Raw genomic sequence first — 24985 nt, forward strand, 5'->3', positions numbered from 1 at the left:
ACAGAAGCGCCCATAGTCACATCTCTTCCCTGTCATTTTGGGTGGGCAATCGCACGTGTAGTTCCCACCACCGAGATCCTTGCACTGCCCCCCGTAGAGGCATGGCGATGATGCACATGGATCACGATCTTGCGCACAAAGCGGCCCCCAGAAACGTGCATCGCACAGACACTCAAAAGCACCATCAAGCTCCCGACATGTGCCCCCATTGAGACAGGGTTGACTCCCACACACCCCCAAGGGTTTGAGAATTGTTGCAGCATCACAGAAGAATTCGACATTTGCAAAACGTCTCAGTGTGAAGTGAGTCCCATCATTGGTTGCACTCAGATGAAGGGGAAGTGCTTGTCTGGATATCCTTATATCATCCATGCATCCAATGAAGCCCTTCTCAACATCCTCAAATCCCAAAACAGTTGCATGCTGCCGTACTTCTGCCCCAAAATACAAATCATTTGTCTGCAGATTAAGTACTCCATTCACACCTGGAGCACTTCCGGATGCAACGTGTGTTCGATCTATTAGCACCCGGGCACTGTTACCTTCCCTTTCAATTCGTATCTCATGCCACTGCCCATCAGCAATGAAGACACTTGCTACACTCACTAAACCCTCACCGCTGCCCAAATCAAAGCGATACTGCACGAAACCACTATTGATCTCCAGGATGTTGTAATCCACCCGCCCAGCGGCAAATATTAAGCATCCCGTTGGTTGAACTGTGCGCACATTGAGTGAGAGCGTCAATTGATTCTCAATGGATGTCTTGGCTGTTGCTCGTTCTATCCTGTATTGCGCATAGCTCTTGCCGGAAAAGGAAACCGGATTGATGGCATTGTAGCAGGATTCATCTTCGCACTTTGACACATCACGTGCACAATTTGGACCTGCAAAACCTTCCGGGCAGACACAATGGTAGCCCTGAGGTGATGCATCAGGGATGCAGACTTTGTGACTTGGACACAAATTGGAAGCACATTCATTGATGCGTCTCTCGCAGTGTTCCCCACCAAATCCAATGCGGCATTTGCACTCAATCACCTGTCGGTAGTGTGGGGCAACAAAGCTAGCCATATCAATGGAAATGGCCGATGAGGTAGCCGCTTCAGTTGCCCTAATTGACACCTCACACTTCCCATTGTGACAATGTGCATTCGGGCAGGAAGATTTGACAATTTCATCAAGGGTCAACCTTGTTATATCCTCAATTTCCTCCAGATTATCCTCAACGGCTTTTATAATTTCCTCCACAGTGTAGAAGGTGGAAGTTCCCGCTAGTTGGGGGGATCTTCTTACCGTAAACAGAACATCGAGATCTTCACTAATCTCCCGGCGTTTCCTCGCAATTTTCTCACTTGAGATTACATTTATGTCATCAGCTTCGTACATTGCAGGCTGAACGGAGATTACAACGACATCCTTAAGGCGACAACCCATGGCATTCCGGATAGATCGAATGAAGCCCTTACGATGACTCAGCAAGAAATCCGATGGTTTCACTTTGCGGAAACGCAACACAACGCCATTCGTAAGCATCTCTTCCGTAATTAGATCAACGGAAATCTTTACGATTGTAAATGAAATGAATTTCCCATCAGACACCGTAACGTTGAGACGGTAGTCACCTAAATCTAGATCAGGAAGTGCATAGAGTTGCCCTTCCGTTGAGATGTTAAACAATGTTGTCGGGCTGTAGGAGACTCCGGCTGTTGGTGCAAGCCCATACACCAAGGAATCATACTTGTCTTGATCCGTGGCATGAACACGTCCAATTGCCCCACCTGGATAGGATTCCCTGAATGAATTAATTGTAATCTCAAGCGGTGTGATTATTGGTGGATACTGAGACTCCTCAATTACATTCACAGTTACGTGTGTGTCGGAGAAGAGTGGTGGTGTCCCATTGTCGAAGACTCTAATCTCCAAATCATACCTATCGCGAACTTTGTGGTTAAAACGTGCAGCTGTTCGGAGAATTCCATCCTGTTCCAGCCGGAAGACGCCACCCTCGTTACCAGAACGAAAATCGAATGTATACGGAACTGTATTGGGTGGAGCATCCAAATCCATAATGTTAAATCGCAGAAGAACATGTCCAAGAGATTTATCTTCATGAATAAAGGCTGTGTAGGTGCTCTCACTGAATACAGGTGGATTATCATTTGCATCTGATATTTCCACGTTAACAAGGATAAAAGTCGACAAGGGTGGCTGTCCTAAATCTTCAGCTTTAACTTCCAGCACATAATTCGATATTGATTCCCGATCTAGGGATGCAGCAACGGAAATGTAGCCTGTTTCACCTTCAATTGCAAACTGCTTCAACCGATCTCCTTTCTCAATGCTATAAAGCACCTTTCCATTGTTCTCGGCGTCTAAATCAATGGCTTTTACCTGTATTATCTTATCACCAATGTGAGCATCTTCCCTGATTCGTGCTGTATACGATGATTGCGTGAATTGCGGTGCATTGTCATTGCTATCAGTTACAGTGATATTGAGTGTTGCTAAACTACTCAATGGTGGCTCACCACCATCCATAGCTTGAATTGTGAGGAAGTAGTCGCGAGCTCTTTCGTAATCAAGCCCACCAGCAACACTTACAATGCCCGTCTTGTTATCAATACGGAAACGTTTCTGCTCATTCCCACCGATGAAGCTATACGTAATCTCGGCATTTACCCCGATATCCCTACTTGTTGCCATAACCTCAATCACCTCTTGTCCCATTCTTGTGTCTTCCGGAATGGAAACAGTAAAGTATTTTGTCGTAAATTCCGGTGGATTGTCATTGATATCCTTAATATTGACAACAACCAATGCCGTGGAGTAGAGTTCCGGAACACCCTGATCAGCAGCCTTAACTGTGATATTGTGAACTTCCTGAATCTCCCGATCAAGTGCTGCTGCTAATGTTATAATCCCACTATCACTGGCAATGCGGAAGAATTTATCCTTCCCCTCATCGACAATTGAATACTTAATCTTTCGATTGATCCCAACATCAAGATCCGTTGCATGAACTTTCGTTACGAGTGTCTCAATCTCCGCATCTTCCGACAGGGAGACCATGTAGACGGGCAATGAGAATGCCGGTGGATTATCATTAACATCCGAAATTGTTAATTCAATTTGCGACGAGCACTCCCAACCAAAATGATCACGATCCTGCACATGCCCCACGAGGATGTATTTGGATATTGTCTCTCGATCGAGTTGTCGGGCTGTCTTGAGTATCCCCGTATCCTTATCGAGGGAGAAATCATCCGCACCACGTCCAGTGAGGAAGAATCTTAACTTGGAATTACTCTCCAAGTCTGCATCGGATGCTTCAATGGCAAACAAACTAATTCCCGGTGTTGCATCCTCTGAGATTGTTTTCTTGTAGCGAAACTTCAGGCAATACGGTGGATTATCATTCACATCGAGTATGCTCACCGTTACATTGGTGGTTGCTGTGAATTTGCCATCAGTTGCAAGAACAACCAAGTTGTAGGAATCAATTGTTTCCCGATCAAGCGCCTTTGCCACGTACAATTCCCCAGTACGACGAATTTGGAATTGGGACAATCGATCCCCGGAAAAGATGTAATACTCAATGGGGGTAATGAGATCAACATCGAGATCAGTTACGGAAAGTTGCAGTACCACCGTTCCCGGAAGAGCATCTTCGCTCACACTTGCATTGTACTGCGCTTGCGTGAAGATCGGTGGATTATCATTGTAATCCCTGACTTTGATCACAACAAATGTCGTATCATTCAACTTTACATTCCCATTATCGATCGCGATCACGCGGAATCTGAATTCTCCCTGCATTTCCTTATCAAGTTCAGCTAGAGTTGATATCCACCCCGTATAGGGATCTATACCAAACGTATTACCTGCTTGGGTATCATCTGATGCTAGAAGGTACCTAATATCGCCATTTGAACCCGAATCTTCATCTGTTGCCGTTACTTTGAGGATTGTTGTTCCCTTCTCAACATTCTCAGCCACAGTCAACACATACGGATTACTCTCAAACACTGGGGCATGATCATTGTCATCTTGAACGTGCAAATGAATCTCCGTGAGGGCAGTTAGGGGTGGACTTGAGTCAGTTTCAGCCAAAATACCAACAACGTGCACTTCCTTCGCTTCACGATCGAGTGATCTTGCAAGCCTCAACTCCCCGGCGTCATTAATTGAGAAATGCGGATTATCTTGATCTCCGGAAACAATCCTAAATGTATGCGTGATATTTTCAACTAGACGAAAACGCGAAATGAGTGTTCCCGTTGTGGCTGCTTCGGACACAAACAAGGACTTTTCCTTCTTCTCAAATGTCGGTGCAACATCACTTGGGGACATTATGTACACATTTATCGGGACATCATCGTGCATTGATGGCACACCCCCATCGTAGGCACGAATAAAGAATTGAAAAAGCTGATTCTCATACTCATGGGCACTCTGCTTTGTAAACACCTCACCGGTATTCTCGTTGACATCAAAGAGATCCTTAACGCCTAAAAGGAATTTTACATTTTCTTCTGCTTTTTTTGAAATATTTTTCGAGATCTTTTATTTCTTTTCAGACAAAGAAAAGAAATGCTAAAATATTGAAAAAAATAAATAAATCTGTAAAAGAAACTCACCTGTATTTTGTGCATCGTAGAGGGTGTAGTGAAGAGCAGCATTTTGATTCTCATCCCTATCTGTTGCACTAACAGTTAGAAATGAAGCGCCAACAGTGTGGTTTCCATGAATAGAAGCTGTATATTCGTGAAATTGAAAAACAGGCGGATTGTCATTTTCATCTGCCACATGAACACGTACTGTTGTGTACCCAATGCGTCCTCCACCATCTTGAACTATCACAACAAATTCATACAGATCCCTTTGCTCTCTATCGAGTTTTACTTTTGTCACAATTTCCCCCTTTGTGGGGTCTAAGGCAAAAAACTCTGACATCTCATCGGAGACAATGGCATAGGTCAGTTGTCCAAATTCCCCAAAATCCTCATCTTCAGCCTCAACACGAGCTACAAGACGTCCAGCTAGTTGATTTTCATTAACTTTCACATCGTAGATTAGATGCTGAAAGACAGGATTGTGCAAATTCCCAGGTAGAATGGTGATCTTAACACGCGTAAAGCTCGTATAGACTCCATCAGTTACGGAAACATTCAGCACAGTTAGGTGCTTCTCAGCAAAGTTCTGCATGTTAACAAGGGTGATGGCACCTTCGGTGGAATCAATCATGTACGTTTGTTGCTCATTCCCCTGAGCAATGGTATAGATTAAGTTTGTATGATCAACATGATCGGGATCACTTGCTGTGACACTCGTTACAAATTGCCCGCGATTCGCATGTTCCGACAGGCTGCAGCTGTATGACGATTGCTCAAAACGCGGTGGATTATCATTCATATCAGCAACATTAATCCACACATGGGATGTACTACTCAGACTCGGCACACCCCTATCTGTGGCAATCACGACAAAATGATGCTCTCTGTGTGCCTCATAGTCAAGTGATTTCTTCAGGTACACCACCCCCTCCGTGGCGTCCATGTGAAAGAATTCCGACGTATTCTTCGTATCAGTCTCAATGGCATACGTCACAGCTTGATTGATTCCCGTATCCCTATCCGAAGCACTAACGCGCAGTATAGCCGTACCAAATGGTGCACCCTCACTCACGGTTACATTGTACACATCATGATCCATTTCCGGTGGACAATCATTGATGTCTGTCACCAAAATAGATGCTGGAACCTCAGCTGATGCCCCCGAAACACTATCAGTTGCCCGAATTATTAATTCATAGCTCTGTCGACGCTCAAAATCCAATTCATCCACAACATAGATTGCACCTGTGATGAGTAACAAACAACAGCAACAACAAAAGTCGTTGTAAATATTTGAATTATAAGAGGAAGAACTTTAATTTGTTTGTTTTTTTGGGTGTAAAATAATTAATTCTTGTGCAATAAAATTATTTACAAAAAAAAAACACACATAAATACGTGAAATATAATAAAGATTTCTATGGAAGTACACACTAAAAATAATTTTAGTAAATTTGCTACTAAATTCGCTGTCAAAATTTCATAAGAATTTTGCTTAAATAAAACTATATTCATTTAGATATTTTCACTAAACTTTTACATAGTTCTAATTTTGTTTTAGGTAAAAATAACTAAATATTTAATAAAATTGTACCGTGAACTCTATTCTCACTCTTTCTAACTAGAATTTAGTTTTAAAAAAACTGAAAACTTGATTTTTTTTCTTTAAAAAGAAACCAAAGACATTTAAGAGTTAAGACCTAATGCCAATTCCTTAACTTTTACTAAAATTGTTTTTAGTGTGTAAATAAACTATAGTTGTGCATCTTTAGCAGGAAAAAGTTTCCGGGTTTGCGGAAATGTATTTTTAAGACAACATTTCAAAGGTCTATTTCTCTTATTGTAGTTAAAATCGATTTTCAAAAATCTACCATTCCCACCTTCCTAAAACTGACAAATTTAAGAAAATCGGTTAAGTCGTTATTTTTTAGCAGCCATAGAAAAGTGGAAAATATACCTTTCCAAAACCGGTAGATTTTTGAAAATCGGTTAACTACAGCTCTGCACAGCCATTAAAAATAAACCATTTTTGCTCACCCGGAAACTTTTGAAGGGTAGTGTATATCATGCAAAGAGCTTGATACGGATCTTTGTTTCTCTCTTAACAAAAATCCTCTAACCTATCTAACCTATCTCCTTTTTTATAATTAAATTTTGACCACTTTGGATTAATTTAATTGATTTTATAACCCTATGATTTTATTGAAAAAGAACTTTGCAGATTTCCTTTTCATAGAAAGTTTTAAAATAAAATTTACCCCGCAGCATGTGGGCAACAACAAAAAGGAAAAAAAGAGAAAAATGTCAAACGTGAAATGCACAGAAAGCTTTCATATGATTCCTTTTAGAGCATCACTATATATTATTATATGTGGAAACTGCTGCTGCTACTTTGGTGGCTTATTTGAGTGAGAAGCATACACGTTCAATTTGATTCTATTTCAATGCTATCGATTTGGTGCTGTATCAGAAAAGTTTCTGCTGCACGGGAAAATGTGAATAAATGAAATAATGTTCTTTCAGCATCACACTTTATGTGTGTATAACCATCCCCCACATTCCCCTCATGACCTTTAGCCGCATGTTTCTCACACCATATACTGGGGAAATGGGGGAAAAGTAGAGACATCAAGCAGATGTGACATTAGCACGACCCCCTCTTGTGAGAGCAGCAGAAATATTGATAAAAAAAAAGAACTTTTACATCCATCTTCGACAATCACAAAAGAATAAGTACACAGCAGGAAGATCTTCAAATGACCTCCTTTTGATTTCCTTTTAGCGGTGATTCTTTCCAAGATTTTTTTTTTGCAATTTACGAACATTCTACGATATTTTTTTTTCTCTTTCAGATCCTCAATTTATTTCCTTGATTTATATTCCTAAATCTACGAAGGACTACCTACTTTTTCTCTTATATGTAGATAATTAAATCCAATAGAGGAGGTACCAGAAAAATTGCAAAAAATCAAAGATATTAACAATGTAATAATGTTAAAGAAAAAACCCTTAAAAAAAGTATTAAAAAAACAAGGGGTGTTTATTTGGCGAATATTTGGAACATTTTGCGAATCGTCCGAATCTTGATGAATAATTTAGACTGTTAACAAATAATCAGAATGTTGACAAAGATTTTGAATCTTCTTGAAGAAAAATCAGAATTTTGACGAATAGTCTGAAAGTTCTTGAGGAATAAATCGATAATTTTTGTTCAGATAAACACCCCTTGATTAAGAAAAACAATCTATTCATTACATTAAATTTAATCATACGAATTCTGAATTTTTCATTGCTCCCCACAAAATTATTTTATTCATTTTTCTACTTTGTCATTTCATTCAAATTTTTGTGAAAACTTCCTTCAGGAAAATAGCAAAATCTGTAATAAATTTTGCGACACACATTCACCGAATTTGCAGACCCTCCCCCCCCTCTCACTTGATTTCCAAAAGTTTCTCAATGAATTACCCTCCGAATGGCAAAACAAAATGCCAAGATTAGATGGTAAGTTCTGGTAAATTCGTTTTACTATTAAAATTTATTACTTCCAAACAAGACACTTAAATGACTTTAAATTGCTCCTTTCACCATATTTTCCTTCTGCCTTTCACGAAACACAATCTATGCGAAATATGTTGTTATATAAGAGAAGAAAAATGTATTCTCTACATATTTTCTAATAAAGTTCCTTAAAGTTTTCTTTCAAAATTCCCCATTTATATGTTTCTCTTTTGTAAGAGCAAAATGGGATAGATATTGTGATTGAAGAGTTAGGTGAAAGAAATATTTGCAACAAAGAAGTATAAGAGGCACATCAAGAAAATTGTGTTTGATGGTAAACAAGCAAGAAAAAAAAAAACACACGCAGAAAAAGAAAAATATCCAAAATAGACACAGAATCACACACAAAAAAATGAGAGTAAAAATACTCACACGAACCACTAGAACCACCTGAAAGAATATATGAGAAAGTGAATACAAAAAAGAGAGAGATGGAAAATGTTAAATTGATTAATCACTACTGTTCCCATACTGAAAACTCTATCCAGATTCGATTAGTTCTTGTGCTATTTTATTGCTTTCTTCAGCAACACACACTCTTCCTCTTTTCTATCTCATCCATTTTGCTCACCACCACCCCCCACTGGGTCATATTTGAGAAAGGAAAGAGGGATACAGGGGGGGCGACTATATGGTCAGAAATTTTCCTCCCATACACAATTCAGAGAGAGAGAAAGGGGGGTGAGTACGACGGGAGTTGGGGGACAAAAGTTCATCCCTTATAGTCTGGGGATTTGTGGTTTGAATTTCGAAACTATGGGAGATTGATTGCTCTTTTTTGCCCCAAAGCAGAAAATGCCGTGTATTTCTCATCCAACCGCACCAATTTATTATTCTGCAATTTCGATATTTTTCTTTGCTGCTCTCCCACTCTGTATTTAAGTGGGTGTGTTTGTTTTTTTTTTTTCAGCAGCAGTGTATTCAATCAATTTATTTCCTAATTGTTTTTTAAAAATTGAAAAAGGAAAAATGAATGATTGATACACAAAAAATATCCAAAAACTCCAAAAACTAATCTATTTTTTTAACAAAAAAATATATGAAATTTCATTCAATCTTTGGGTTCTGTTTAGCAATAAAAAAAACTAGAAAGAAATATTGGTTCTGGAAATCAAGACAAACCAAGAATTGGTATTGTGGGATCTAGAAATAGAATAGATTTTCTATTCTGTCAGAGCATTTTTTTATTCTGTCAGCGAGTTCTTTTATTCTGTCAGCAATTTATTATTCTTATAGCAAATAATTCTTGTGTGTCATTAAGTAAATCATTTTGTGAGCAAAGGCTTTTATTCAGTTAGCAAAAGTATTTATTTTTTTAACACAACTTTTTTTTATTCTGCCAGCACATCTTTTTATTGTTAGCGAATTCTTTTATTCTGTCAGCATTTACTATTCTTATGGTAAAAAATTCTTGTGTCATGAAGTAAATCATTCTATGAGCAAAAGCATCTCTTTTCAACATAGGTTTTTTTTTTAAATCTATTCTGTTTGTAAGTAGTTTTATTCTGTTAGCAAATTATTTTATTCTGTCAGCAATTAATTATTTATGTGTCATGAAATAAATCATTTTGGGAGTTAAGGTTTTATTCAGTTAGCTTAAAGCATTTATTCTTTCAACGCAGGTTTTTTTATTCTGTCAGTGAATGTTTTTATTCTATCAGCAAATTTTTTTATTCTCTTGGCATAGCATTGATTCGATCTGCGCATGTTTTTTATTCTGTCAGAAAAAGTATTTATTCCTTTAGCATTTTATTTGTTTTGTCAGCAAATTCTTTTATTCTGTCAGCAAAACTTATTCTGATAGCAATATTCTTTTATGTCTGCCATTCATTTTTTTTCAGAAATTCTAGCAAAAATTTAACAATCTAGCAAAAATTCATTTGTACGTTCTTGAACTATACATAAAATCTTTTATTATTTTTCACAAAATATAAAAGATATTCTATGAGCATAATCAACATAGAAAACTATTTCTTATGATTGTTTATTGCCTTGTTGCTTCAACTGAAACTACATACACACAATTTAATCCTCAATTTATCGAGTGAAATAGGCATGTCTGGGTGTGGTGAATAGAAGAGAAATCATGAGTTAAATACCCCATGTTTTCCCCCCGTTCTCTTGCAAATTCTATAGATTCCCACACACAGTATGTACCTCTCTCTTGCCTTCTTTACCAGCCCAGCAGGGTATAAAATGTATTTCCCCGGAGGATGCTTCACTCCCCATCAATACTCAAACAACAGTATGTGTTTGTATGTGTGTGTGTTGGATGGTGGAAAACCATGGAAGAATGGATAATGAAAATTTGGGTGAGATTTTCCAACTATAAATTCTACTCCCCCCCCTCTCCTGTACACACCACCACCTACGGGTTACATGTAGATGAAAGCTCCACCGAGGCACCGAATAAGTGGTTAATAGAAAGTAGATTGATGATTTTTGAGTGGTTCTCTCAGCGCAAATTAATTTATAATAACTTGCAAATGCTATTCGATGGCGCTCTCAGGCTTGGCAACAAGAACCTATTTTGTGATGAAGAGGATATAGGTACCTCTACGTACTCTCTCCTCCAATGGTGCGGTGAGTGTGAGAAAAGGTAAAAAGGTTGAATAGAAATTTGCGCGCCAGCATAAATTAGTCAAAAGAGAGAAGAAAAGCTCTCTGTTGGACTCTCTACATACACATATACTAGCGAGTATGATGGATAAATTTTCTGGGCTAATGGGTGAGCTTTTTTGGATGAAAGAGAAAATATCTATATGTATATATGTACATAATACTGTATATATAAGTGAGTGGCTGAAAGATGTTGCATATCAAATTTCTACTCAATACCAAAAGGTAAAATGGGTGAAGAACAGAGAAACTAAATTATCCCCTTTTGTAGCAATTTTGCAACCCCTAAATTTTCCCATCACCTCCATACAAGACACACAAAACTCCTTTCTCTACTTCCCTCCGCCCCTGTATTTAATGGACTCATTCATCCAAACCTACTATATACTTAATAGTACAACCATGTCTAACACCCACACTCTGCTGGTTTTGTAGTCTCTTTTGAGCTGGAAATTATGCGAAACATACACTGAAATCATATCATCATCACCTCAATCACCACACAGAAATCATCCACTTGACACTCAATTGCCACCCCCCGATTTCCCATCATCCACCCCCACCTAAAATTGATGGTATAAATTCAATTGGAAAACTTTGGGGCTTAACACACATAGATATATATATTGAGAAGAAGTGGACTTACCTGTATTGAAATCCAATGCAAACTCCTCCAATTCGTTTCCCTTTACAATGGTGTAAATTAATTTACGCCCAAGAGGACTCTCAGCTTGAATTGAGACCGAAAGCGGTGTGAAAAGTTCAACATTCTCTGCAACACTGTCCGAATAGAATTGCTTACTAAATACCGGCATGGATTTATCAATCACCTGCAAAAGAGAGTGATAATTAAGGGGTTAAAAATTAATTTAAAAATTTTATTCTATTTTTTTTTAGATTTGTTATTAAATTATTCCTAAAATTTATCAACATTCATACACCTACAAAAAAAAACAGGGAGCTTTTTATAAACCTCACATTTAATGACGTTTCCATTTTAATCCACCTCTGTGTTCCACCATAATCTACTTTTACCAAACTTTGTGGACAAAAATTATTTTCTGATAAATTGCTCGGATTAAAATTAAATATCCTTTATCGTGACAAAAAAAAAACATCCAGACATGACGCACAAACCAATTCCTATTTGTTGCTATATAATGTAGGGTATTATGTAATAAAAAAGCATTTTTTATATAACTTTGTAAACATATAGTTTTCCAGTTGGTTCATTTTCCAATTCCATCATAAATATAGATTCTCTCTTTTTATTAAATGCTATTTATTCTATGCAAAAATATGTAGGTATGTACTTATTTGCTTCGTTTTGACTATTCAGCAAAATACAAAATTTATATATATAGTAAATATTATATAGGTAAAAGAGTTATTAATTTAGTCTTATAGGTAGGTAGGTACTGTAAACGAAAAAGCATTAAATCAACTTTTATTTCCAATCAATTCTACCTTTTTTTTGTGGTAGATCAGCAGAAAAAAAACATGATTGAGAACGTGCAGAGAAATATTTCAATCAAGGATATCTATACGGCAGAAGGTAAGCGTAGATTCTATGTAATAAATACTACATTATATATATACGTATAATATGTAGTCCCTCTTACCTTAACATGAACCGTAACATCGGTGAAGCAGGGCGTAATCCCACCATCGTAAGCTGCAATAAGGAGCTCGTAGTCTCGATTGTGTCCCTCGAGGGTTTGCTTTAGTGTCACCTCACCGGTCTTTCGGTCAACCTTAAAGAGTTCCCCGTGGCCACGTTTCATTTCATACCTACATATAAATAAGTGTAAGCAAAATTTTGATTTTGGCTTGATTTGAAAATGTATGCTTATTTAATTTTAATTGCAATTTTGAAGTTCTTTTCTTTCCCTTTATGGCTAAATATTATTTAATTCATCATTTCCCGACATTGCAAAATCTTCAATCCTCACACCGTAGAGGAAGAGAAAAGGATAAAATGGATGAGAGAGAATGGAAGTGTCTGTGGGGATTAGATGCTCACCTGACTTCTCCATTTTCCTGACTGTCAAGATCCAATGCATGGACTTTGGTGATGACAGACCCTTTGGGATCATCCACAGAGACCACAGCATAGTAGGGTAGATTGACAAACATGGGGCAATTGTCGTTGACATCGAGAATTGTAACATTAACCACAACGTGAGCAACACGCGGCCTCTCTCGGTCAAGTGTCTGTGAACGTGCTTCCACAATCAATTCATACTTGTTCCTCGTTTCGCGGTCGAAGCGCATTCCGGTGGTTTCGACAACACCCGATGTTACCCCAATACGGAACATATCCGTCGGATTGAGAATCCTAAACTCAATGTGCTCATTAAGGATGGTACCCAGAACATTAACAACGGTTACCGTGGCAATTTTTGTACTATTCTCCACAATGGCACCCTCATAGAAGGGACGTTGGAAAATTAATCCTGAATTCTCTGACGTCTCCACATGTATGTGCACAAGAGCTGTTTTGCTGAATTTCCCATCACTCACTCGCACCTTTAGCCGGTACTGTGATACAATTTGCTCAACATCGCGCGTCATTATGACCCCAGATGTGGCATTGATGGCAAAAACATCCCCACGGTTACCCTCAATAATCTCATATGTGAGCTGTGGGGCATCCGAGACTGTATCCCTGTCCGTCGCCGCCACCTGGACCACGGCAATGTTAGTGTAGGTCGGTAGTAGCAATGTAACATTGTACTCCTTCTGCGTGAAAACCGGAGCACAATCATTCACATCCGTCACTGTGATTTCCACACGAGCCGTCGTCTCAGACGATAGACGGGGTACACCCAAGTCAGTGACCTGTGAACAAAAAAAAAACATCCCCAACAATAAAAGAAAGAAAAACTTTCGAAACATGAGTTGATGCGGAATCCCCTCCTTTTTCCTTCTCATTCCTTCCTTCTCTCACAGAGCATTATGAAAAATGTCGCATCTATTAATCCGACAGGCGCAGAGAAACAAAAAAAAAAGTACGAATTGTATATAGCACTCACCCACATTTCTGCACTATATCTGTATATATACATAAATTCATCCTACATAGACTACCCAGGATTTATTCCGTGCGAACAATAAAGCAAAATTACTTAATGAGCAGAAAATTAAGACAAAAACTCAACGCTAATTTATGGGATGAATAATTTTTATTGCTTCCTCCCCCATTCCACCCACCCAGCCACCAGGGGTTCTCACCTCGTTAACTGTCCATATATAATGAAAAACTCACACAGGAATATGTATATGTATGAATAAATATATTATGCGCAACCTACTCATGAAAAAGAATAAGATTTAAAGGAAAATATTTTGATTTTTTTAGTAAATCATCTGAATAATTTTTTTTAAGTTAGGATTGAATTTAGTACTTTTTTTTAGATTAGATTTAATACTTTTTTATGTTTGATTTGACTAATTTTTAAAGCTTGATTTTAGTAGTTTTTCACCTATCATTTATCAGTTTTTAAGCTGTAATTTAGTATTTATTTAAGCATAAATTCAGAGGGTTTACGGTTTGAATTAATTTTTTTCTAGGCTTAAATTTAGTCCTGTTTCGTCTTAAATTTAATACTTTTTTAAAGCTTAAATTAATTATTTTATATAGCAATTTTTAAGATGAAATTGAGTACCTTTTTAGGCTTGATTTAAGTAATTTTTAAATGCTTAAACTTAGTCCGGTTTGGAATTGAATTTAATACCTCCTCTTTTTATGCTTAAATACAGTACTTCTTTAGGTTAGATTTAAGTAAATTTTAAGACTTGAGTTTAGCACATTTTAGGCTTGAATTTAGCAATTTTTAAGCTGTCGTTGAGTACTTGTTTAAGGTAAAATTAAGCAGGTTTTAGGCTTAAATTCAATCATTTTCTAAGCTTAAATTAATTAATTTTTAAGGCTTCAATTAGGCACTTTTTAGGTTTGAATTTAGTGTTTTTTTAAGGCTTGAATTAAATACTTATTGAGGCTTAAATTGATATTTTTGTTATGCTTTAATTAATTACTTTATTGGGCTAAAATGAATTACTTTTCTAGGCTTAAATCAATTACTTTTTTTAGGCTGGAATTTAATACTTTTTATGCTTCAATTCAGCAGTTTTTAGACTTGTATTATGTGGTTTTTAAGGCTTTAATTAATTACTTTTTTTTGGCTTCAATTAGGTAGTTTTTTATGCTTGAATTAAGTTCTTGTACAGCCTTGAATTAAGTACTTTCTAAGATTTGAATTTAGTCCTTTTTGGGCTTGAATTTAATGCATAATTTTTAGGCTTTTGCTCCTTAATCTGTCTCATTTTTTTTATGACCTAAATTTGAAAAATGATCATCTACTGAATTTTTTAATTCTTTTTTTTTTTGTAAATTATCCGAATATTTCTGAAGATCTGAATATTAGTTTTTATTCATAAAGAAATATTTTTTTTTTATCACGTATTAATAATATTTTTCCTTCATTTTCTCCCCTCAATTTAAATTCAATAAATAAAATTTATTTCCCTTTGCAAATGAAAGTTAAAATTAGATATATTTTAGAAGACAACTATCTCCCTAAAACATGTCGGATAAATAAACAAACTCAGCTATACATAACGTACATAGAGTAGAGTTATAGAAGAAGAAGGAAAAAAAAAAGAGTAAATCTGGGTTAGGGACTCACCTTTACATGGAATGTGTAAGTGGGTATTTTTTCATGGTCCAACACCATGACAGTCTTGATGGCCCCAGTGGTGGAATCTATGTGAAAGAATCGCCTCGGGAGTGCTTCCACAATGTCATAGTGCAGAAAGGCATTGACACCGGAATCACTGTCGAGGGCCCGAATAACAAGTGGCTCACTATTTTCCACCAATGATGCATTAGATGTGGCATTGTGGGGTGATGCTACCAAGACTAGTGAGCCAATGGATGCTGCCTCGGATATTGTACCCATGTACAAGTGCCTCTCAAAATGCGGTGCATTATCATTGCGATCGAGAACATGGACTATTAGTAAGCATCTCGTGGACATGGATGCCATATTGGTGGCTTCAATGGTTAAATTATAGAATTTCTGTTGTTCATAATCCACATTTGCATTTGTTGTCACAACACCCGTTGAGGGATTAACAAAGAATGTGTCATTCACATTGCCACCCACAATCTCATACACCACCGACGACGTACTCCTGGCTTCAACTTCCGCCACAAATGTCCCAATCGGTTGATTCTCATAAATTTCTGCCGCTGTATCCGGACGCATAAACTTCGGTGATGCATTGTCCGCCATGTGGACCATTATGTGGACGGGAATTTGCGTTGAAAGCGATGGTTCACCCCCATCAGTTGCTTTCACCTGCAGAAGATACACCGCCACGTACACACGGATTGTTTTTTTTTGTTTGTTCTTCTTTTCAAAATTTATTGACGATTTTTTTTTATTGCGAATCAAGAGAAAATCAAGAGAAAATAAAAGAATAAAAAGAAAAGCACTCACCTGTAGCATATATTCAGCAACAGAACTCATATCCAATTCCTTTGCAACCGCAATTATACCCATTTGTCCATCAACAGTGAACACACTCCCCACATTTCCACTCACAATTGAATACGTAATCTTGGCATTATCCCCAAGATCCCTATCGGTGGCGTACAACTGTACCACCATTGAACCTATACTCGCCGTTTCAAACACCTTTCCTTGCACAATACGCGTGGTGAATTCCGGTGCATGATCATTGGAATCCATCACTGTTATCACCACACGTGCATAGTTCTTTTTAGCCGGTGTTCCGCGATCACGCACAGTCACAACGAGAACATGCTCCCGTAGCATTTCACGATCGAGTTTCTGCACCAAGTACACACCACCCGTCACGGCGTCAACTCTAAACATTTTCAACGATGCCGGATCCTGTGCAGCGTGGAGGCTGTAGAAGAGCTTCTTATCCGCATCAGCATCGGTGGCTTCCAATTGGAGAATTTCTGTGCCATCTTCAACACTCTCCGAAACATTTACCCGATAGATTGGCTGCGAAAACTCCGGCCGGTGATCATTTACATCCAGCACGGTTACATAGAGAAAAGCATGGGTAATGTGGACGCCATCAGTGATGGCAATTGTGAGATTGTATTCACGCTGAATTTCCCAATTGAGTTTCTTCACAAGTAGCACATTCCCATTGTCACGACCAATGAAAAATTCATTTCGATCATCTCCGGAAATTATGTCGTACCTACAGGGAATTTATTTCACTGTTAAAAACACTTTAGCAGAAAAAAATTGTCAAAATCTTCCATCAAGGTACTTCTTTGTTAAAACTTTGATCATTTTGACTAATTCATTTGCTCAAAGATATTTAATTAGTTTTATTCAGTGAAAGAATATTTTGACTAATTCTTTTGGTCAAAGATATTTAATTAGTTTTATTCAGTGAAAGAATATTTTGACTAATTCATTTGGTCAATGATCTTTAATTAATTTTATTCAGCGACAAAGTATTTCGACTAATTCATTCAGTCAAAGATCTGACTGAAGTACTTCATGCAGTCATTTAATTGAATCATTCTATCAATTTTATTTTCCTTGTTTTTTTATCAATACAAGTGATGGAAGATAGCGACTGAAAGAGCTGTTTTCATTTGCTAAAAATTGCATTCACTGAATAAGTTCAGCTTTTTTTTTTAACAGTTTCATTTTGATATTTTAACCATATAACTTCTATTGCTTTGATTATTGCATATCTTTGATGAAATAATTTCAGTCATTTTTCTTTCAAATGAACATCACACAGTCGCTAATATTTTTATCAGTCATATTTCAACCAATAAAATCTGCTTTTTCATTCTTTCATTGATTAACTTTTGTCAATTTAGCACAAAGAATCAATTATAGTAACTGATGTATTTAGTTAAAGACCTTTTCACTGATTACTTCAGTCATTTTAATCAATTTTTTAAAAGTGTCTTAAAGATATTTATAATTTTTTTCCATTTAAAAAAAAACTTTTGTAGAATAATTCTATATTATTTAGAATTTTCCTTCTTTTTAGAAACTTTAGATTGTTTGAAAAAATTGGATTGTTGTTAACGGTATTTATAATGAATCTCTTTTGAAAATATTATTAAAATACTTTGTGACTTTTAATTTTTAATGAATTTTTAACAATTTTAATCGTCCGGAATATTGCTTTATTTCACCCACTATCATTGCACTGTGATGTACAGACTCTGGAAAACATTTTATTGCATAATGCAAAATTAATGTACTCACACAAATTAATATTGGAATGACACATGTGCAAGTGATGTGCAAATTTGTTATCAAATAGACACGCTAAATTGCATTTAAATTAACCTCACTGGATTTCCCATTAAACATTGAATCAGAGTTTATTCACTAAATCTCTATTCCCAGAATAGATCTATTGCGGGATAATTTTGTACAAAGTTTAATGGAAGAACAACAAAGAAAAAATTCCTCTTACTTACCAAAGAACATCGTCATCTTCATCAGTTGCCTGAATAAGGGTTACCAAGAAGCCGGGTTGATCACTTTCCGTAACCTCAACATGTTGCTCTGAGTGCTTCACTTGTGGTGCATGAGGAGATTCCGTGGGGACATCGACAACTAGGACACTAACACGAGTTGTTTGTGCCTTCTTCGGTGTTCCATTATCTTCTGCACGCACCAAAAGATCAAATTCTGTGTCAACCTCAAGGGGTTTAGCTGCATACACAATTCCCGTGTCTTGATCCATACGGAACTTTGCTTTACCCTTCCCAGATTTTAGGGCATACGTCACACGACCATTGTCTCCCATGTCTTGATCAATTGCCAAAACCTACAAAGGATGGAAAAGAAAACCCAAAAATATTAATTTAATATTAATATTAATTAATATTAATTTAATATTAATTTAAGCATGAAAAATAGGAATTTAGCTGCAAAATTGCTATGTATCTAATATATAAATTAAACACACTAAAAGTTTCCATAATTTTGTATAATATAATGAGTAATTGGTGTCATGCAAAAGGATGACAAAATATAACGACCATTGAACTAACATTTTCCTCTTATTTACCGTATATACTATGTATTGTAGCCTACAAGGTTTTTTTTTACCATCATCAAAAAAACCACATAATATACAGTCAAGCATAATGGGAAAAAAGAATAATGCAAAAAGTGCATATAATAGTTAAGTTTTTATAGCAATAAAACATAATATAGGCTAATTTAAAAGGGATAAATAAATCCTGCTGTGATGTTCCGATTTTTTTTCACCGGTTAAATGAATAAAAATTACAAAAGAGTTATGTAAAAAAAAAGAGGATATGTAATATAAAAAACGGCCGTGAATATATTAAATTAACTACATATAGTAGGTAGAGTCCTACCACAAAATCACACGCCCATCAATGATGTGATAGCAAAAAGCAAACGTGCTAAAATTCCAAACACTTGTTAGAGCGTATAAAATTATTGTTATTTTTTTTTATTCAAGCGGGAGAGAGATAAATCGGATTTTGTGAAGATGGCGCAAAAGAGGATATGAAAATAAATTAGATTTTCTTGTTTGGCACCCAGAAAGAAAAAAAAATAATACATATTTGCAGAGAGGACATAAAAATCTGGGATGTAGCTGCCACAATGCTTTGGTGGTGGTACTGTACATTATGATTTATTTAATCCAATTATTTATTATTTTGATTGAAATCTCTCTGGGCTTTTTTTTGTGTGTACACATAAACACATAAACATATTTATATAGCTATGTACAACAGTGTGTGAATGGTGTTTTTTTTATGGATTTGACGAGGACATTAATGGGTTGGTGAAGCTGTGCGGGGAGGACCAATGGGCAGGAGTGTAGAAAAAAAGACACAGAGAGGGTCCAAGCCTGGAAGACGGAATAGTAAACAAACATGTTTGGATGATGGGAAATATACAGAAATATGTATACACACGAAAAAAAAAGCTCAAATGTGCAGAGAGAGAGAAAAAAAGGTCAGCCAGTCAGAGTATAAAAGTGCAATTGAGGTAGAATTTTTTTTATTACACCCGCCCCCCACAACATTGGAGTAGCATTAGAGGGTGGTTGGATGGACATGCTGTCGCTGGGTGCAAAACAACAGTTTAAAAGGCAACATGCTATATATGTAAAAAAATGTTTCCTCAAACATTAAATTAAAAGCATGTGTGTATTTTCCAACACAGACAACCCCTCCCCCTGCCCGTCCCTCTTTTGATGGTCCCAACATAACCACTTTAGCCCCATTTATCATATGTATACATATATTAATGTAATGCCTCAACATTGGCATAAAATTCTCGCGCTCTGCTCTAAAAATTATAATGCAAATGAAAATGATAATAATTGCAATATTACTGATTACAATCATCATACTCATGATAATGGCTCAATACAAAACACACATGAGGCTAATTTCAATAAAGTATATTTTATTAAAAGCATTTAAGCAAATATCGCCCCCGCCCCCCTCCGTCCCTACCTACAAAATTAACTCTACGCTGTATGTAACAAAACACAAATATATTACACCGCCCACAATCAGAACAGAGAAGGGTTAAATTAAATAAAGAAGTATAGGTATGTATCAGTATATTGCATCATTAATATTACTACACTTTTTGGGTGGGGATGTACCTAGTTGTACTGCTATATAATGCAATGTAAAGTAAGTATGTTAACGATAGACATGTACGTACTGATAATGAAATAATTAGTAGGTATTAATTCCGAGAAATACCATGTAGGTATAATATAGTTCGATTAGTTAAGACTACAAGTATTCTCTTTTAACATTTTGATGACCAAATATAATACTCTGAAAATGTTTTTTACATAACGTGTTAAAAAAATCATTATAACCTGATAGAATTGAAATTTTGTTCAATCGGAAGCGTCAATAGTTTCAATGGTTAGAAAATTTCAGTTTAAGAAGTTTAAACTTTTTAAGGTCAGGCTTGTAAGATTTTTGTATTGTAAAGTTGAATTGGGGCTGAATCTACTTTTTGATATTTTTTTTTAACGAATTACGATTATTTGATGACAATGATACATCATACCAAAAACGTATTCAGCCATACGTATTTAGTCTGACCTAACTTTGTTGGGAAGAACCTCAGACCTAACTTTAAAACTTTTAAAATCTAACACAATTTAAAACAATTTAAGCCTAGTTGAAAAATATTAGGCCCACTATAAAAAAACTTAAGCTTAGCCTAAAAAACTTAAACCTAATCTAAGCTTAGACCTAGCTTACATACTTTAAGTCTAGCTCAAAAAAAAAAACTTGTGCCTATCTTATGAAACTTAAATCTCACTTAATCAATAAAATGTAAATTTAAAAAATTGTTTGGCTTTATACTAATTACCTACTTTAGCAAAAAAAAAGCCCGTACATAGAAGCGAATAATTTAAATTAGTTTCATTAGAAAATTTCCGGTTTCCACTCAAAAACAACCAATTTGCTATATATAATTAATGCTTTTTATTCCACTTTACAATTTTGCGGATATTACAAATACTTCCTTCTATGTATGCACGCACTATAGGAGGGAGGGGGGGGGGTACCTATATATATAATGAATGTAGGTATTTAAAATCCTTTTGACATGTCAAAACATTCAAAGCATTACGCCGCAGTTAAATGCGATAGAGCAAATTTTATCAAATAATTAATGTAAATATACATCAGCGACAATGTCTATTTTAAATGAGTGAATTCTACCTTCATACATACATATGTGTATGTACATAATATAGAGAAAAAAGCACATATGGTACCTAACAAAAATAAACATACAAAATGGTAAAACATATAAAGCATGAAAGGATTGTAAAATAATAATAAAGGGAAATAAAACAATAATTAAAAAATCCTTTTTTATAGAAAATTAATTAAAGGTAGATTCATACAATATTAAAGCCATTAAATACATGCAGGGCTACAAAAATTTTTAATTTTTTTAATTTTTCTATAAAAGAGTGCAATTAAATCAGAAAGAATTGCTGACTTTTTGGTAAATTAATAAGAGATTTTTTTAATGCTGCAACAAATTAAAAGCTGTAATTTTCACTTTGTTGTTGAAGTTTTTTTTTTAAACTGAAGTGGGACTAAAGAAAGGAAAATCAGAAGGCGAACTGTCAAACGATGTAAAGGGACAACTAAGAATTTTTTCTTCAAAAATCTTTAAAGAGAAATAAAAATTAGCAATAAATAATTTGGTAAATGCAAAAGTATAGCAAGGCTTAATGTCCTACATATTACGCCTTTGCGCCATACTTTTACACGGAATAGATAATATATGTAGGTAATTTAACGATCAAGCAGAAGAAAGCATAAAGAAATATTTAAACAAATTCAACACAAAAAAGGTCTTGTAATTTGTTTCTCTTTATCTGCTCTATATTGCAGCGTTTCTTTTTTTTTAGTTAATGATTCATTGATGGTATGTTTTTGTTACCCGTATGATGGGAGTGAGGCCGAAGTGATCATCTTTGGACCAAAACTCCCAGGCTTCAGATGATACCTCACTAGTCCCACTGGCAATCAAATCCACACCATCGATTCCTTCTTCAAATCTATAATCTCTATTGCTGCTGTAATCATCGTTCTTGAGGGGGTGAGTGAGACAGAGCAAAAGCGCCAATTTCGTGTTGTGGATGGAGTGGGGGTGGGTGGTGAAAAGGTGAAAAAAGAGAAAGAGAAAAAACAACATAATTGTGAAAAAGATGCAACACGAAAGGTGGTGGAGAGATAATTGGGTGGATGATGGCAATTCTTTGGGGTATATAGTATGTACGTATACCTCTTGCCCCCTTTTGCCCCATTTTATGTAACACAGAAAAATATGCCATAAATAAACAACCCCCCAATTGGAAGGTGAAACACAATGCTGAACTGGAATTAAAAGCCCTTTTCTTCTCCGCTATCATCAAAAAGGTTTTACCTCTACAACACAAAAAAAAAGTCAATCATAACGCGTCCAGTTATAAGAGTTGGTGTCCCACAACGTGTAGAAGTTTGTTTATGCGTTGTAATACTATTTGTGAACAATATTAGTAGGCAAAGTTGATTTTTTAGTGAAATTCAGCAATTTGATGCATAAAAATTGTCATATCTCTTGTTCTATAACACCTACAGAAATTTCATGACTAGTTTTGGAAAGGTCTTGAAATAAGCTATAATTTGACATATATCTCAATAATTTTCAAGGTCACCTCCAGAACACAAAATGGCGGATTTTTGTTTCACCAAAACAGTTTTTCGCATTTTTCGTCCTGAAGGAATGGTTCTAGAGGTTTCTGATGTTCTAGAAAGTTGTAGATAATTGCAAAACCTTTAATTTGATACAAAGTTGAGTCAAATCGGACAAGCGGTTCAAGAGATATGGTTCTTAGAACTTTTCAAATGCAAGAATTATTCAAATGGCCATATCTTCTAAACGGCGACATAGATTTTCTTCATTTTCGGACTGGTGACAGATATTGAGTCAGGCTACAACATATCAAAATTTAAAGGAAATCTATAACAGATGTTGGGAGATATTGCCTCTTAAAGTTAGGCAATTTTTGTTTTTGATTTTAGCGCCTCTTGCGGATGTTTTTGGAACTTGGAATGTTCTATACAGTTGTAGGGCTTCTTGAAACCTTTCATTTGATACCAAGATGATCAAAATCGGTCAAGCCGTTCTCGAGTTGTATCGAAAAAACACTTTTTGCTTAAGGCCGCCATATTTGCTAAACCGCTTGACCGATTGTCAAGTATGAATTGTTGATGAAAACGTCTCTCTGAGCTCTACAACATACTAAAATTTCAGACCTCTAGCTATAAGGGAAGTGATTGATAGTATTTCAAAATGGCGGACGGCGGCCATCTTGGATTTTGAAAATGCGAAAAAATGAAATTTTACACCCATATTTCTATAGAAAACTTCAAACCGGAAGTCTCTATCTCTTACCGTTCGAAAGTTATAAGGCAAAGTTTAGGCGACCGGCCGGCAGGCCGGCAGGCCGGCCGGCAGGCCGGCCGGATCAAAAATTTTCCACCACCATTTTCGTAATGTGGGATGTCTAAAACGTGCTCATACCAAGTTTGAACCCGATCTGAGGTGGCCGGTTTTTCCGACGATTACAATACTTGGTGTTGGCCACGAAGTGGAACACCAACTAATAATACTCAATTGCCTCGGTTTATTTATCCCCTTTCATTAAATCAAATTCATCGTATTAATTACGACAGACCACGGCTTTTTGTGAAATATATATGTATGTATTTATTTATTCGATTTATTTGGCGTGTTGTTCTATTTTTTTAACCCACCATCATTGATCCTAATGTTAACCTTTTCCAATCACATCCTGATTTATAATTTCTCACCTTATGAGATGAAAAACGACCCCCTTAATTGAATAAGAGACTCTTCCCACATTTATTGTAATTTCCCACATTGACAGTTTAAAAATAAAAGAGTTTTTCCGATAAACGTGTCAGCTTCAATGAACAGGAAGAAATTGAGCAGCGGAAGCCACGGAAAGGGCAAAGGGTATCTATACTTTGAAATTCATCCCCCTCTTGTCACAAAAGCACTTTTTTTTTCGCTGAAAATTGGGTGGAAAATTTAATTTTCTCATTGATTTTTGCCATTTTCTTTGTGGAAATTTGAGAACACAAAACGGCAGGACACTGAACGTTTAATTCTCTTTTTTTTTAGTAAAAGTTTTAAACACGACAAGTACTGATGCGGCGATTTAGAAACAAATCTTCGAATTATACATCAAGAAGTTTTAGACTATTTGTCAACATTTTGATATTTCTTTAAGAAAATTCGAAGTCTTTGTCAACATTCGGATTATTTGTCAACAGTCTCATTATTTGTGAAGATTCGGACGATTCGTTAAAATATTCCAAATATTCACCAGATAAACACCCCTTGTTTAGAAACTTTTAGGTACTTATTTCCCATTTTCCCATTTTTCAAGCTAATACCTATATATACATGCATATATATAATGTAGCTATGTATAATAGCTACTGTGGTAAAAATAAAATTTCCTCGTGCTTCTTCCATAAATTTGGAGATTAACATGTTGTTTTATTTTACGTGGTTATCTAAAATGGATAATTCCACATTTTTTTTTACACGTCT

At 36.0% G+C, this 24985-nt stretch overlaps 1 protein-coding gene across 1 annotated transcript in view; it reads right to left on the reverse strand.

The window, feature by feature from the left end:
* Nucleotides 1-24985, reverse strand: part of LOC129795765 (fat-like cadherin-related tumor suppressor homolog) — a 94791-nt gene that overhangs the window by 23295 nt on the left and 46511 nt on the right. Inside the window, exons 7-13 of the mRNA XM_055837248.1 lie at nucleotides 18295-18647; nucleotides 16301-17039; nucleotides 15485-16159; nucleotides 12820-13637; nucleotides 12419-12587; nucleotides 11443-11626; nucleotides 4641-5861 (exon numbers count right to left, since the gene is read on the reverse strand). Coding sequence (XP_055693223.1) covers nucleotides 4641-5861; nucleotides 11443-11626; nucleotides 12419-12587; nucleotides 12820-13637; nucleotides 15485-16159; nucleotides 16301-17039; nucleotides 18295-18647 — 4159 coding nt within the window. The remainder of the gene's footprint in view (nucleotides 1-4640; nucleotides 5862-11442; nucleotides 11627-12418; nucleotides 12588-12819; nucleotides 13638-15484; nucleotides 16160-16300; nucleotides 17040-18294; nucleotides 18648-24985) is intronic.

The sequence above is a fragment of the Lutzomyia longipalpis genome, chromosome 4 (assembly GCF_024334085.1).
Source record: "Lutzomyia longipalpis isolate SR_M1_2022 chromosome 4, ASM2433408v1".
Lineage (NCBI taxonomy): Eukaryota > Metazoa > Arthropoda > Insecta > Diptera > Psychodidae > Lutzomyia > Lutzomyia longipalpis.